The sequence below is a fragment of the Montipora capricornis genome, chromosome 11 (assembly GCF_036669925.1).
Source record: "Montipora capricornis isolate CH-2021 chromosome 11, ASM3666992v2, whole genome shotgun sequence".
Classification (NCBI taxonomy): Eukaryota; Metazoa; Cnidaria; class Anthozoa; order Scleractinia; family Acroporidae; genus Montipora; species Montipora capricornis.
Window position 1 is genome coordinate 14,454,078 of NC_090893.1, and position 16,084 is coordinate 14,470,161.

General features: G+C 38.2%; 2 protein-coding genes across 5 annotated transcripts in view; one reads left to right on the forward strand and one right to left on the reverse strand.

The window, feature by feature from the left end:
• Window positions 1–1,754: 1,754 nt before the first annotated feature.
• The window catches only part of LOC138024987 (translation initiation factor eIF2B subunit gamma-like), a 48,279-nt gene continuing 33,949 nt past the window's right edge, over window positions 1,755–16,084 (forward strand). Inside the window, exons 1-3 of the mRNA XM_068872201.1 lie at window positions 1,755–1,987; window positions 2,714–2,871; window positions 5,422–5,599. Of these exons, the coding sequence (XP_068728302.1) occupies window positions 1,837–1,987; window positions 2,714–2,871; window positions 5,422–5,599 (487 nt within the window). The 5' untranslated portion in view covers window positions 1,755–1,836. The remainder of the gene's footprint in view (window positions 1,988–2,713; window positions 2,872–5,421; window positions 5,600–16,084) is intronic.
• Window positions 11,164–16,084, reverse strand: part of LOC138024986 (uncharacterized) — a 17,834-nt gene continuing 12,913 nt past the window's right edge. For 3 of the 4 annotated variants that reach the window (XM_068872197.1, XM_068872196.1, XM_068872198.1), the window contains one exon: window positions 12,865–14,408. In XM_068872197.1, coding sequence (XP_068728298.1) covers window positions 12,917–14,408 — 1,492 coding nt within the window. In that variant the 3' untranslated portion in view covers window positions 12,865–12,916. Of the gene's footprint in view, window positions 12,727–12,864; window positions 14,409–16,084 lie in introns of those variants that run through there. The other variant, XR_011127112.1, reaches the window with a different exon arrangement.

Below are 16,084 nucleotides of genomic sequence, written 5' to 3' on the forward strand. Positions count from 1 at the left end.
GAGGTTTACAGTGGGTCGGAGTTCAAGGCAAGCTGCGAGTGGGATAAAATGGCAGAAAAAGCCGAGCGGGGTCTGGAAATAAGAACAAGACGAAGGGATCCATAGAAAGAGGAAAGCTGAGCCAAAAACGAGTAACGGTGTGGGCGATGAAGGGAAAGAAGAGAGAGAGGGAGGAAGAGAAAAAATGAGATCCGTTTTTATTCATCCCGTAAGTACAAATTACCCATGTATATATTCGGTTCTCTTGGGTATACGTATTGTTCTACAAAACAATAGCGCGAATGAATAATTAATTTATTCTGCATGAATAATGAAGTAGGGACCTGTACGGAAATCATTCCCAGCTCTTTATAGAGGATGTGTCAAAGAGTAATCTTATGCCTATTGGAGAAATGGTAGACTTATTTTACAGGGTTGAATTCCAGCAAAGGGGATCATGATCACCTCACCTCACATTCTCTGCATTATTTTGGGTATCGAGTTGCATATGAGAGCCCCCCGTGATGTTACACAATTATCCAGCTGTTACATCACACATAAAGAAAACTTCAGCCTGCCAATTTTAAACAATCGCGGAAACTTTCATATCCACGAGAAACGACAGTGGCACTTTGATCTCTACTTCATTTCGCATCAGGGAAAACCATTTTTCCTTTGCATAAACCATTTCATATTTAGTTCGATCCGTTTCTTTAGTGGACTGTAGGATTTCAGTTCTTTTCAGACCATTTGTTGTTTTGCTGGGCCATTTGTGATTACGCTAACTCAATCGTCCGTTTGTTAAACCGTTTCAGATTACATTGAATCATTTGCCGATACTTTGAACCACTTGTGTTTTTTTTCTTTAATTCATTTCACATCAAGGTAAACCATTTGTCTTTTGCATAAACCACTCCATGTTAGGTGGATTTATATACATACCATATGAGTCATTTGTTGTTCCGATAAAGCATTTGTAATTACACTAAATCAATTGACCTTTCGTTAAAGCGATTCATATTACACTGAACATCGATGGACTGAACCACGTCAAGTTAAGATAAGCCATTTATTAACATCACACCGGACCGTTTGGTGACACACTATACCAGTTCGTGTTTGGAAGATGAACCGATCTTTATTTCCATAGAACGGTTTTAGTTAGTCTCTTCCGTTTTAACAGAAATGACTAGACAATTTACAGTGCGACGCGCCTTACCGTGGCCACCTAACAAAGTTTTTTAAACCTTATACGCCAGTCAGGGTGGGCGAATTTGATTGACAGTCACCCTTCTTTGCAAAGTTCGCACGGTTGTAGTTGAACACCGTTGAATGGGTCGTTTGAGTTGACGTACTTACATGTAATTGTCAAAACTGAAAGTTTGTTAGGTGGCCACGGTAAGGCGCGTCGCACTGTAATATCTTCCTAGTTCGTTTACTTTTTGAGTGAACCATTTGACAAAAGGCAACACGAGTACTTGTATTTAGGCTGCATCATTTCTAACTCATTTAGTCTCTTCTGCACTGCGCCAATGAACCAATTGACATTGCTATATTCCTTAGACATACTTCGTATTTTTGGCGGTGACGGCCGCCCATATATTACCGATGTTAATGGGTTTTATAAATACTTACCTTTTTACTCCATGGTGAAACTGTGTAAGTTACCTGGCATGCGACTTTGTGAAGGTTTGCAGAGGTAGCCGTGGACGGCGTGGACTGAGTACAAATTCAGAAATTGCTGTGCAGCCTGGCAAATGACAAAAGAAAATGGCGGACGATGTGGAAGGGAGTGGGAAATAGATAATAATCATTCTTGTCTTTGAAAATGGTTTATTAACAGAGAATTTAGGTGAAATGGTTAAATTTCAGGCAGTTATTATGGCCGCGGGAACTGGCTCCCGAATGTCGCCTCTGACTGAAAGAATTCCCAAAGCATTGTTGCCTGTTGGTAATTTACCTGTGATTTGGTATCCTATCAACTTTCTTGAGAAAGCGGGATTTGAAGGTAAGCAATTTATAGATTTTACCATTGCTTTCCTAAAGAAGGTTTTTCTTGTTTTCTGACGCCATGTTGGCTAACTATAAAGCTTACTCTACTTACTTGTCTTTTGAATGAGGAATTCCGACAGCAACTATTCTGAACTCTTTAATTTATCACGTGCAAATTAATTTTTTCGTTTTCATTTTGCAGAAATAATAATCGTAGTTCTGGATTCAGCAGTTACACAGTTTCATCAAATTTTGCCAAATGTTGGCCAACTATAAAGCTTACTCTACTTACTTGTCTTTTGAATGAGGAATTCCCTCAGCAACTATTCTGAACTCTTTAATTTATCACGTGCAAATTAATTTTTTCGTTTTCATTTTGCAGAAATAATAATCGTAGTTCTGGATTCAGCAGTTACACAGTTTCATCAAATTTTGCCAAATGTTGGCCAACTATAAAGCTTACTCTACTTACTTGTCTTTTGAATGAGGAATTCCCTCAGCAACTATTCTGAACTCTTTAATTTATCACGTGCAAATTAATTTTTTCGTTTTCATTTTGCAGAAATAATAATCGTAGTTCTGGATTCAGCAGTTACACAGTTTCATCAAATTTTGCCAAATGTTGGCCAACTATAAAGCTTACTCTACTTACTTGTCTTTTGAATGAGGAATTCCCTCAGCAACTATTCTGAACTCTTTAATTTATCACGTGCAAATTAATTTTTTCGTTTTCATTTTGCAGAAATAATAATCGTAGTTCTGGATTCAGCAGTTACACAGTTTCATCAAATTTTGCCAAATGTTTGTAATCAAAAACTTAAATTAGACTTCGTTACCATTCCTGACGACGAAGACATGGGAACCGCAGGCGCTCTGAGGCACATCAAAGACAAAATCGAGGTGTGTACCTCTTCTGATTTCAAATAAATATAGGCTACTCTGAGATCCATGTGTTAGTGATTTTGTTTGACCAAAGAACAAATGTGGAAAAAAATTACTGCCAATTAAAGGGCCTTTGACCCTCAAAGTCCTCAAATTTTGAGAATTGATAGGGATGCGATGACGTCATGACGATTGTGACCTCATTTCTGTTGACATCACATTGTGTCTTTTACGCAAAAAATACTCGTTGACTCTGTTTGACATATGATATTTAAATTGGGAATCTTGACAATTATTTTTTCAGTTACAATGTACTATACATTAATTTTGTCTTTACAAGTTGGACACCAAAAGCTAAAAGTTCTAGCTAAAAACTCCCTCGAGAGTGAAGTAAAATCAATCGACATCTTCAATTTCTGAAATTTGACACAAGTACCCTGGTACACAAGACCTCATGCAACCAAGGCAAAAAGTAAAAAAACATGCAAAAAAGATGTTATTGGACTAATCACATTAGAGTGTTTTTCAATTGAGTGTCGAAAGTAATTAGCGAGTTGCTTTGGTTTATTATTACTTCACTCAATGATTGGTTCAAAGTTCTCACGCCAGTTTTTCAACCAATCAGAAGTGAAACCAAAACCAATCGTCACTTGTGCGTGCACATTTTCCCGCGCTTTGTGTCGGCTACATGTAATTACTTAGAGTTTTGAGTGGTTTACCGGATTGTCTCCATCCTTTTTGATTGGCCAAAGTAATTACTTTGGTTTTGGTTTTACAACACTCAATCGAAAATCGCTCTATTGCTTAAATTACAATTCATCAATAGCAGCAAACGGTTTACCAGACTATATGAAACGTTTGAATTTTGTTATTATCGATGTTAAAATAAATCAAACAACAAAAACTATTTGAATTTTATTGTTGTGAAAGTCGATTCTCTGTAAAAAAATTTAAATTTAATTATGACAAAATTTGGTGATTAATCGGGAGATTTCAAACTGTAATCTTGATATACGGTCCAAAATGTGGAGTCCGCCTGGATTATCCAGGGCCCGGTTGTTCAAAAGCTGATTAGCACTAATCGCAGATTAAAAATCAACTAAGGAATTTATTTCTCTACTCCCACATGCTGTTCAAGGCTGATTTCGGTGGAACTTTACATTTGAACAAGTCAATCTTGAAGAACAAAAATAGGAAAAAAAAACTTTCACCAAAAAGGTGAAAACATGAAACAAAAGTTTACAATAACCCTGGATTATAATTAAGTTAATCATCTTTCGAGCAACTGGGCCCAGGAGAGTTGACTGTCCTGCAATCACTCAAGTATTTAAATCCATCTGGTGTGGCTGTACATACTTGCTAACTAACTAAAATTAGATAGAAAAAAAAATTACCATAAATTTACCAAGTGTCATTCAGATAATACAGTACTAATAAAAAAAAGGGAAAAGTCTCTGCTTACCAGCCAGAAGGCCCATCAGGCTAGCACTTATCTCCGGTTTCATAAGCATGAAGCGACAAGGAGTATTTCTACTCCCCCCAGGATGGTATGCTAGTCCATTGCAGGGTTACCCCCAGCATTTTGCCGGTACTCATTTATACACCTGGGTGGAGAGAGGCACTGTGAGAGTAAAGTGTCTTGCCCAAGAACACAACACAATGTCCCCAGCCAGGACCCAAACCCGGACCACTCGATCCGGAGTCGAACACTCTAACCATGAGGCCCCTGCGCCTCCCAGTGTACTGATCAAGACAATGGTGAATGCTTGCAGTGAAATCACATTACAGTATTAACCCACTGACTCCTCAGGCAACCTTAGACGTCACCAGTTGATGAGTAAAATCATCTGGCGTAAGAGTAAAATCAAAATCGTCTGGCGTTAGACAGAGTAAAATCAGAAAGTCTCACTCCCAGGAGTCAATGTGTTAAAGGATTTCAACATAAACACTGATGAGTAATAGTTGTTTGAAAGTCATTATTGTTATATCTGTGATTAGTATGGCTTAAAGTTGAAATCATTTTAGCCTTCATTTCTTTTTGAATTACATGTACAGAAGTCATTTCATCTTTTGCTTATAATTTCTTTGTTTTTGTTTGTATTCACCGTGTTAAACTTTTTTGTTATCAGCAATGTGTGAAGCGGTGAAGTATTAGCATGGGTAATCAAATGGTGATGAGTGAAAGTAGAGAATAATTTCACACTCATTTTGTCCAAATTCAAGTAATTTCCCAAGCCCTTATAAGCGAGGGAAATTATTTGATTTTGGACGAAACGTAAGTGAAATTATTCCATAATTTCACGAGTATGCCATTTGATTAGCCATTAATATCATGGGTGACAAATTACCGGTACTCTTACCTTAATTTTCAAACATGGACCCATTTTGGCACTATATGAAAAGTTGCCATGGCAACATTGTAGTAATTTCCCGTGCGAGATTATAAATTAATGCTGAAATTTGGTGCCAAAATTAAAGAGTAATATTTGTGACCCATGTTATTAGGGTAGTAAAACAGAGTTTGTCTTAAGAGATCAATCTATCTGACTGTGTACACATATCTTGCAGAAAGATGTTTTTGTTGTGAGCTGTGATTTAGTGACTGATGTTGCTCTTCACCATCTTGCTGATATTCACCGTAACCATGACGCAAGCTTAAGTGCTTTGCTAGCACCTGTTCCGCAGACTAGTGCTGATAGGGAAGCTGCTGCTAATCCAAAAGTCCAAAAGAAAACTGTTACAACAGGTACAGTACACTGTATTGTTTTCTAAATATATCACGGCCATGTCTGTTTAAAAGATTTTGAACCAGGAAAATATTTGAACCACAACACACCCATTGCATTCATTAAAACATGACCTTATGTATTGTAATCTATACAGTGTTACGGTGTAAAGGGAACTCACTGTACCTCACAGTAACCCTGGTTTGTGCAGTTAACGAAGACTTTTGATTTCTGAACAAATCTTTGTCATAGAAAATTCACGACAACTTTGTGCTTTTTTCGCTGTGATCCTCGGGTCAAAGAAACGGTATCATGTAAATGAGAGAATAACCAGATTTATATTTGCAGATTACCTGTTCTCTTACTGGTAAAGTCAGACTCTACATCTTTATGCAAGAGCGCGTTCAAAATCTCCTCATAGTACTTTACAAAAGTGTTCTTTTTTTTCTTTGAAGGGTTTTTCTTTCTTAGTTTTTTTTTCTTACGTATCAGCTAAGTTGCGGAACGCGCTACGTGATTTTATCCGTACCACTGAGTTTACTGGTTTCAAAAGAGAATCCAGTGCCGCATTTTGTACAGCGGCCTTTCTGTTTAATTGGTATATCTTCAAATATTCTGCATTTAGTATGTATCTTTATTATATGGCTTTGTCTCACAAGGACTGGGAACTACAAAATCGACGAATTTGATTGGCTAAAATCGATATTGACCGCGGTCTAGATTTTCCCATCTAGACCGGCCTCTAGACTAAACTAAAATGCAAAAATATTGAGTATTTTCTTCCACCAATATTTATATATGGAAGTGTCAGTAAGTTCAGCTCATCGCCACTCATGTCGGTCGCTAGTACAGACCTCACTGCGTTCGGTCTGTACTGACGACCTCGGTCAAGATTCTCCCATACAGACCGACCTAGCTCGGTTAATAAGATGTTTATTATATGGCCAAACAAGAACAAGTTAATTCGTTTAATGTAATTGGTTTGTACTAACTGACATTTTGCTTGCGAACGGCGATGAGTGGCGATGAGCTGAACTTAATAATTTTTCTTCGCTTGTTTGCTTACTCGAGCCATTTATCTTTTATTGTCGCAAATCTTGTTTCACAGTTAATTAACCCACAACTACGCATCAAAATAAATTACGTCATCATTGGACCAGTTGGCCGCGAACCATTCTTACGAGGATTTCGCGTCTTATGAAAGCCGCACTTGTATAAATGGCCCAGTTCGCGTCTTAAGTAAGCCGCGACCGGTGTAAGTCGCGGCTTGAAGTTCTTTTCCCTCGTATAAACGGCCCTATTATATGGCCGGTACGGCCCTGTGCGCGCTTTCATTGTAAAACGCATTAGCACAAGAAGGGCCGGTAAAAGCCGTACGGCCCTATTAGGGGCACGCACTGCTCTGTGCATGCGATTTTAGAGGATTTCGTCGTTTCTGAGAATCCAAATATTTTACAGCCAGAGAAGCAAATGCAAACAAAATTTTAGATAATTTTTGGTAAGTTACTTAAATCACATGTCATATATTCTGAGCGCTCATGAATAGTATGAAGAGCCTAAGTGTTAAAATGCTTATTGACTGAGTTTTGATCGGGCCGGACACGAGAAGATTTAACCTTCGGCCATGGCACTCGGTCCATACATTTTCCCGTCCGGCCCTCCCACTCAGTCAATAAGTACATAGTATGTAGTTAAGAGTAAAAAGGAACACGTTAAAAATTCAGTTTCGCACTTGCAACGACGCAATTAACAGTACTCGTAAAAAAAAATTCTTTCATTACCATTTGGAAGAAAAATAGTCCTCATGAAGTTAACATGGGTGATAGACATTTTTAAGTATGCAATCTAAAATACAAAATTTGGTAAAATTAATTTAAAAATTTGATAAGAACTTAATCATATTAATTAGAACAATTTACATATTCTATCTTCCTTTTCCTAATTAATTTATCTTGCATGTAACTTTTATTATCATTAATAATAGGGACCTTAATTACGCAAGGACGGCGACAACAGCAACGAGAACGTTGTCTAAAACTATTATTTCCCGTTAATGAAATAAATTTTCGATTACTGCAAGTCGCTCGGCATGGAAAGTGTGAGTCCACATTCCAAGAATAAAAATGGGTGAGAACGGCGTGGATATTCAGAGAGAAAATTGAAAATTTATCGTTAGGTGCTCGCGTCCCCCACACGATCTCAAACTTTTGATCATTTCACGTCGTTAGGGAGCTTTAGCAACAACAACGGCGCCGCCAAAGAGAACGTCACAAATTTGCAATAAGCAGTAAGTGCACGTGCATCTTTTCAGTTTTGTCTATTTCTTTGCCGTCGTCAGTAAAACAACAGGGAGCTTAAGATCTACGACGACGACGTCTACGAAAACGCCACAAAACAATGATATCATTGGTTAAAAGAGCATAAATAATCGTGCTGCACGTGCAGCACGGATTTTAGCTCATATTTTTGCGGTTCTCTGCATGACGACGACGTGAAATCACTAAATTTTAGGTTTTGACGACAACGTGAGCATGCAACAGAGAATCTTTCATTCTCTATTTTCAGTCAGAAACCGCTCGTACCAATTTATTTTTAGGATACTTCGCCCACATTGTGCGACGTGAACGAGATGGAATAATCGCGAAAGACTTTTACTAGGACGAAGTTCTATTTTGAGGGGACGTTTTCGTCGACGTCGTCGTCGTAGATCTTAAGCTCCCTAACAACGGTGAAATGACTAAATTTGAGGTTTTTAGGGAGAACGTGAGCGCTTGAGGATAGCTTTTCATTTTCTCCCCTAAATTGAGCGCCGTTCATACCAATCTCGTTCTTGATGGTTTGCCACACCTTTGTCACATTAAAATGCTTGGAATAGTCGCGAAGTGATAACAATAACGCGAATTCACATTATACGACGTTCTCGTTGCCGTTGCTGTCGTCGATGCTAAAGGTCACTAGGGAGTTTAAGATCTACGACGCCGACATCGACGAAAACGTCACCTGAAATTGTAACTCTGCTCTGTCGTAAGTCTTTTGCGATTATTCCATCGCGTTCGCATCGTTCAATGTGGGAGAAGTATCCTAAAAATAAACTGTCACAAGCGGTTTCAGAGTAAAAATATTGAATGAAAGATTTGCATTTGTGCCCTCACGTTGTCTATAAAACCTCTAATTTGGTGATTCCACGTCGTCGTTGTGTACCGCAAAAAATACGTGCCGCACGTGCAGCACGATTATTTTTCGTCTTCACCAATGATATTCTTGTTTTGTGGCGTTCTCGTTGACGACCGCGTCGTAGATCTTAACTTCATATAGGGAGCTTTAGAAACGACGACGGGAACGACGAGAACGTCATGTAAAAACAAAAATTCACGTTATTGCGATCACTTCGCGACTATTCTATGCCTTTTAATGTGACAAAGGTGTTTCAGTCCCTCAGGAATGAAACCGTTACGAGCGGCGCTTAATTTAGGGGAGAAAAATGACAATTTATCTCCAGGCGCTGACGTTCTCCTTAACACTTCAAACTTGGTATTTTCACGTTGTTGCTTTGCTGACGACGTCAAAGAAATGGACAAAAATGAAAAACGCACGTGCAGAGCGTGCAAAGCTATTGTTTTTGCCCACTAAATATGCAAATTTGTGACGTTCTCGTTGCCGTCGCCGTTGTCGTTGCTAAGGCTCCCTAGTAAACTACTGTTGTCAAGACGAGAACGGCAAAGAAATGTATGAAAATGTAAAACGCACGTGCAGGGCGTGCAGAACTATTGTTTTTGCTAATTAAACCTATTGTTTTGTTGCGTTCTCGTAGCCGTCGTCGTCGTCCTTGCTTAGGCTTCCTAAGCTAAGCTAAGCTTAAGATCGATCTTAGGCCCTTTTCTTTTTTTAATTTATATAAATGATTTTGAAAAAGCAACCAACTATTTTTCCCTAAGACTATTTGCGGATGATACTTCTTTAACTGCAACTGGGAAAGACCTAGATGTTTTGCTTCAGAGGATAAACTCTGAATTGCCCGCTATTTATGAATGGTTATGCTCAAACAGATTAACCCTGAATTTTAGTGAGACAAAGTACTTGGTTTTTCAACCACGACAAAAAATTAGTTTTAATCTATATCCTCCTCTAAAATTAGCAGATCAGTACCCAGAACAGTCATATAGTGTTAAATATTTAGGGCTCATTATTGATTGTTTCCTGTCATGGCATGAGCATATTTATCATATTAGTAGTAAAATTAGCGAAAGTGTCATTATTATCGCTAAACTAAAACCACATGTGACATCCCAATCTCTGATAAGTATCTATTATGCACTTGTATACCCCTATCTAACCTATGGTTGCGTACTGTGGGGCAATAATTACGAGGCGCCATTGTCACCAGGGATGGCACTAGGATTTTTCAATCTGGGTCCTGGGACCCGCATGTTCGGCCGAATTGGGGTCCCAAGCATTTTTTGGGGGTCCCAAAATCTTGGCGACCCTCTGCGAGAAAAAGAGTAGGTTTTAGGTTATGAGAAAAAGATAGTAACCAACTTGGAATTAATATTGACGCATATGCATATGCAAATTTAGTTTTAACCCTCTTAGATGTTTTAAACCCCCTTTTTAGAACTTTAATTATGAGCACAGATCGCTCCAACAGTTTTACAAACAACAGAATATACTGACAAATCAAAGCAAGTTGTGTGAGTTATTTAAATCCTTGCCTAGCGTCCTGGGACGCATTAAAATTTCGATGATGCATTTTTTGGATTTTATTTGCGTAAAAATGCACGATTTCTGCGTTAACGCGATCCCTGGTCACAATTGGTGAGACTACAAAACAAAGTTGTTAGAATTATCAACAATGTGCAACTTTGTGATCATATTACTCCCCATTATGTAACCCGACATTGTTAAATTATACACGTGTCAACTATTTTATGATCACCTAATTAATAAGAAGTCGTCGAACCTTAACTTGTCTCTAGTATCTGAGCAACATAATTACGATACTTGAAGTGTATCCTTACAACACCTAAATCCAGAATCGGGTATATAATTAGTTTACTATATCTTTGCCCTTTCCACTTCATCTTTCACTGTACTTATTTCGTTAAATATATTGTATCTTATGTTTGTCAAGTGGAAATAAAATAAAATACAATAAGGAGTTTAAGATCTGCGACGCGGCGGTAACGAAAACGCCATTTTAAATTGCAAGTTCAGGTTTATTAATCTTTTTCGTCATTATGTCGGCTTGTCTAACTTCTAAAAACTAGTGTAACTTTCCAGGAACTGAATTAAGAGGTGCGGCATTGAATCTACGGCAGAAAATTCAAATTCGCTGCTTTTTATTCACGTTCCCCGTAAAACTTGAGAATTGGTCATTTCACGTCGCAGATTTGCCGAAAACGTGAAAGAAATGTACAAAAACTAAAAATGCACGTGCAGAGCGTGCAAAAGCTATTGTTTTTGCTCATTAAATATGCAAATTTTGTGACCTTTTCGTTGCCATCGCGTCGAAGATCTTAAACTCCCCAATACACAAACAATTAGCGCGAACGTATTTTATTTGCGTAAAAATGCACGATTTTCTGCGTTAACGCGATCCCTGGTCACAATTGGTAAGACTACAAAACAAAGTTGTTAGAATTATCAACAATGTACCACTTTGTGATCATATTACTCCCCATTATGTAACCCGACATTGTTAAATTATACACGTGTCAACTATTTTATGATCACCTAATTAATAAGAAGTCGTCGAACCTTAACTTGTCTCTAGTATCTGAGCAACATAATTACGCTACTTGAAGTGTATCCTTACAACACCTAAATCCAGAATCTTTCAGAATAAACATAAGAAAATTTTGTCCAACTATCTTAGGGTGCTATTATTGGAATGATATTCCTTTATCTATACGCAACAAACCAACTAGAAAACTGTTTAAACAAGCACTTTACCAGTTTTATTTTGCTCAGTATTGATAATTCCAACATTATATATTTATTTACTATGCGTTTACTCTTTCCTCTCTAGTTTACTTTTTATCCTAAAATAAATGTACTTAATTAAAGGGTATATAATTAGTTTACTATATCTTTGCCCTTTCCACTTCATCTTTCACAGTACTTATTTTCGTTAAATATATTGTATCTTATGTTTGTCAAGTGGAAATAAAATAAATACAAAAAAAAAATACAAAATACAATAAGGAGTTTAAGATCTGCGACGCGGCGGTAACGAAAACGTCATTTTAAATTGCAAGTTCAGGTTTATTAATCTTTTTCGTCATTATGTCGGCTTGTCTAACTTCTAAAAACTAGTGTAACTTTCCAGGAACTGAATTAAGAGGTGCGGCATTGAATCTACGGTAGAAAATTCAAATTCGCTGCTTTTTATTCACGTTCCCCGTAAAAACTTGAGAATTGGTCATTTCACGTCGCAGATTTGCCGAAAACGTGAAAGAAATGTACAAAAACTAAAAATGTACGTGCAGAGCGTGCGAAAGCTATTGTTTTTTGCTCATTAAATATGCAAATTTTGTGACCTTTTCGTTGCCATCGCGTCGAAGATCTTAAACTCCCCAATAATACTGGTAGTGGTGGTGGTGGTAGTAGCAGTGAGTTTTGCATGTTCATAATGTCTTAATCAGTCTTTACTAGAGATATAAAAAGTGGCTATGCCACAGAAGTCCAGTTCAAAGTAACTGGGCTGTTTGTACAGTACTATAGAACTATCACCACAATAAACGCAACTTATCGTTAATTACCATGTCATAGCGGACAAGGAGAAGTAACGTACACTATTTGCGCGGAGAAGAGTCCCTTGCCAAAATTAATGAGTTACAGGATAAAAAACTGTCACAGACAACTTTTATGCACATTCCGTAGCTGAATGTGGCCCGAAAAGATTTCAATAGTACCTGATAATAGCAATCTACTTCTTTTCTTGTGGAACATGAAATCAATAATTTATTGATCCCTGATCAGAGAGCAAAGATGGCGCAGTGATGAGAGCGCTCGCCTCCCACCAATGTGGCCTGGGTTGATTCCGAGACACATTAACAGCATCACATGTGGGTTGAGTTTGCTGGCGCTGTACTCTGCTCTGATAGGTTTTTCTCTGGGTACTCCAGTTTACTTCTCCTCTTAAACCAACCTATGATTTGATATGCGTTGATTTGATTTGATTTGATTTGATTTGAGTACAGTGCCTTAAACTTAACTTGAGTACAGTGCCTTAAACTTAAGATAGTCAACACTTAAATGAAGGTCATCATCATTAGTTAAAAAATAAACTTTCACAAAGCCTATTTAAAATCGCTAGAACAAAACCGTTCAAGGTTGAACTACCTTTGAAATGTTATGGCCTCACATTTTATATCCACGTCATTTGCTAACCTTTCAACAGTTTCTACATTATGCCAGTCCACTTTACGCCTATTTTCTTTAATCTCAGCACCAACTTGTTTGTAATGACGTTCTAGGACTTGCAAACAAAAATTTCTTTTGTCACCAGAACAGGGATGTTCTGGTAGAGATACAATTCTTTGGAGATCATGCTGTAGGAGATCAAAGTTATCACTCAGAGAAAAGTCATGCTTTGAGCAGACATCCATCTTTTTCCCTGAGGCTTCATGTGATAAGCAGTAGCTGACGAGTACATTTGCAAACAATGATTCTGCATAAGGTACATGAAAGGTTGTTTGTGGCTCAGATAATACCGATTCTGTGTGCTCCAGACCAATAGTATGACCAGCAGGAAATTTTTTGTTGTACTTATTCAAATCAGAGCAGATCTTCATGTTCCAATCATATCGGTCTCTTTCAAAATACCAAGCATAGCTCATGACAATACTGACAGGGGAGAGGAAGTCAAAATAGAACTGTTTGAAAGCTTCGTTGAAGATATGCGTGTTGAAACGTTTCAGGATGTGCTCTCGACAGTGAGTGAATGTATCACGATAAATGTAGACTGGGAAGTATGTCATAAAGTCTGCGACATATGGAAATCCTAACGCCAGTTCTGTAGTTCGTGCCCAAGCCTGAACCCATTTCTTTCCCAAAGAGCAATCCCAGCCCAAGGCCCGCAACTTTGAACCACTAAATATTGAAGATTTTGTTACGGGTGTGATGAAGGCAGCGTCATTATCCATCCATGCTATAATTGAATCATTGGTATACAGATCCAAGAAAAAACTGCTCCATAGCTGGCGGTTATAACCTGGCGGTTTTGGAGAGCCAGGGAAGTCCAACACACTTGGGTCTTTTGGCAGTGTTTCAAACAATACTTCAAGCTTGTACTCTGGAAAGAAATCTTTTGTTTGGGCTTTAATTTTCTCCCCAAACACGTGGTCAAGTTCAGACTCCTCGTCAAGCACAACGACTGTTTTACCATAGGAAGGTGGCCAATAGAGAACAGTAGTTCTGAATAAATCGCAGTAGTAGCGATGCCTGTGCTTCGCCAGTTTACCTGCCATTCTCACAAGAAGTGTTATTGAGTGGTCATTTGCTCTTTTTAAATTACTTGAGGTTTTTATGATACTTGTTGAGCCAGTTGTGTGTCCTGTGTGGTATTGCCTACTCAAAGTTCTCGAGATGTCTGGAATACTTGTTAAGCTAGTTGGCTTTCCTGTTTTGTGCTGCCAACCAGAGCTTTTCCTGGCCAAATTTCTTGAATGTAAGACAGGCAACTGGGTGTTAGCATTCCACACCTCACCCTTTAAATGCATGTATATGAAAACAGCAATGCATACAATACTTGCCAAAAAAAGGGATTTCATGCGGCAATTCCTGGAACCCATGACTTCTTCTTTACGGTGCATCAGTAGTAATAAACACCTAAAAAAAAAAAGAAAGAAACAAATGAAAAAATGCATAACTCTTAAATCAGATTCCACTTAAGAGGTAAAATTGTTTATTTGTTGAATAAGATTAGCTTTTATATTGGCAGCTTATATAAGTCAGCTGATGTGGACCTGCTGAAATTCTACAGGACAATTCAAAGGCCAGACCTCAACACTGGAGGCTATGTCCCACTGAGGGCTACTCTCCTCGAACAGGGAGTGGGTCTACGGCTTATAGACCTTATCCAAATAGACTTTTATTTAAAGTCTTAACATTTGCAGGTGGAAATCTAAAGGAATCATTTTTCTCTCTGGCTCAGTTGCTTAAATACCCTGAGTGTTGGTGTTAGTCTGCCTGGGGTTCAAATCCACAACCTCCCACATGAAAGTCCAGTGAATTTTCAACTGAGCCACCTGGTCTTATTCTAAGTCAAGTACAGATGGGTGGTGAGCCACAAACCATAGTTTAATGAAAGATTGCTTCAAAAGCTGGCGAGACATGTGAAGTGTCACAGAGGCTCATTATGTTTTAGCTATGGTGCACTGACGAGGGCCAACAAGCCGGAAACAGGTGACTAATGCTTTATTTTCGAAATGAAAGATCTCAAGGAAATGGAAACTTCAGTGAGAAAAGATTTATTTCTAGGTCATCTCCAACCTCCTTTGGATAAAAATTCAGAAGACCTTCAGTACTATTTTGATTTTAGAATTTGATCATGTCACTGTGAAAACCATCTATTGTGTCTTTCTTCTCTCGAGTGGGGTACAGAAGCAGGTCTAGTGGGGTCCACGTTTAGTACTCCACCCTATTAAAATCTCCCTTCAATTCTAGGCACGAACCGTCGTTAAATTACCGCAAGCATAATTAAACATCTTCCTTCACCTTGGCAGCATTTCTACTATTTTGGTAAAGTAGTTACAACGTATTTTAAACTTCAAAGATATTTAACAATTTTTTTTATGGTGACTCAGGGATACTGGGAAAAAAAATTAACACACTTTATTTTCATACTCAAAGTGCATATTAATTTTGTAAAAAATTTCATGCGTAAGAAAAGAAAAATTATTACTAATGATAATGATCATGATTTTCACAATAATTTATCCTAGTAATGAGTTCAAGCGAAGATGCATTTCAAAATATAGGAGAAGATATAAAAGAAAATTAAAATAGTTTGCCCATATTTCATAATGGAAGCTTTGACGTTTATAATGGATAATGAGACTTAATGGAATTTCGTTATCAGAGATGGTCGTGAAATACAAGACCACCTCTGCCAGTCGATAGCTACAGATAAGACTACCGGTTGTCGCTGTCCCAAATAAAAGTTATGGAGCAACTGCAGAATACCCCGCAACACCTCACCACTATTGTTTCCCCTAGGCGGCATTCTTTGGAGAACGCGTTGGAATACAATAAAGCTTCTTCTTATCCAACGAAATGCAAATATTAGTTACGGGGTATTCTGCAAGGCGCAAGATGATCGTGCACAAGCGATTCCCGTCGGCGTCGCCGTCGTACGTAGACGACAAACAACGAGAAGCTCCAAAAAGCTTACACTGGGTTGCCTGTGGTACGCGTTACACAAAGAACTGCAGCGTTCCAGTTAATTTTTTCAAGTGGGGCGTCATTAAGACCATTTGAGGGGTCACCCACATGTCGCGCCAGCA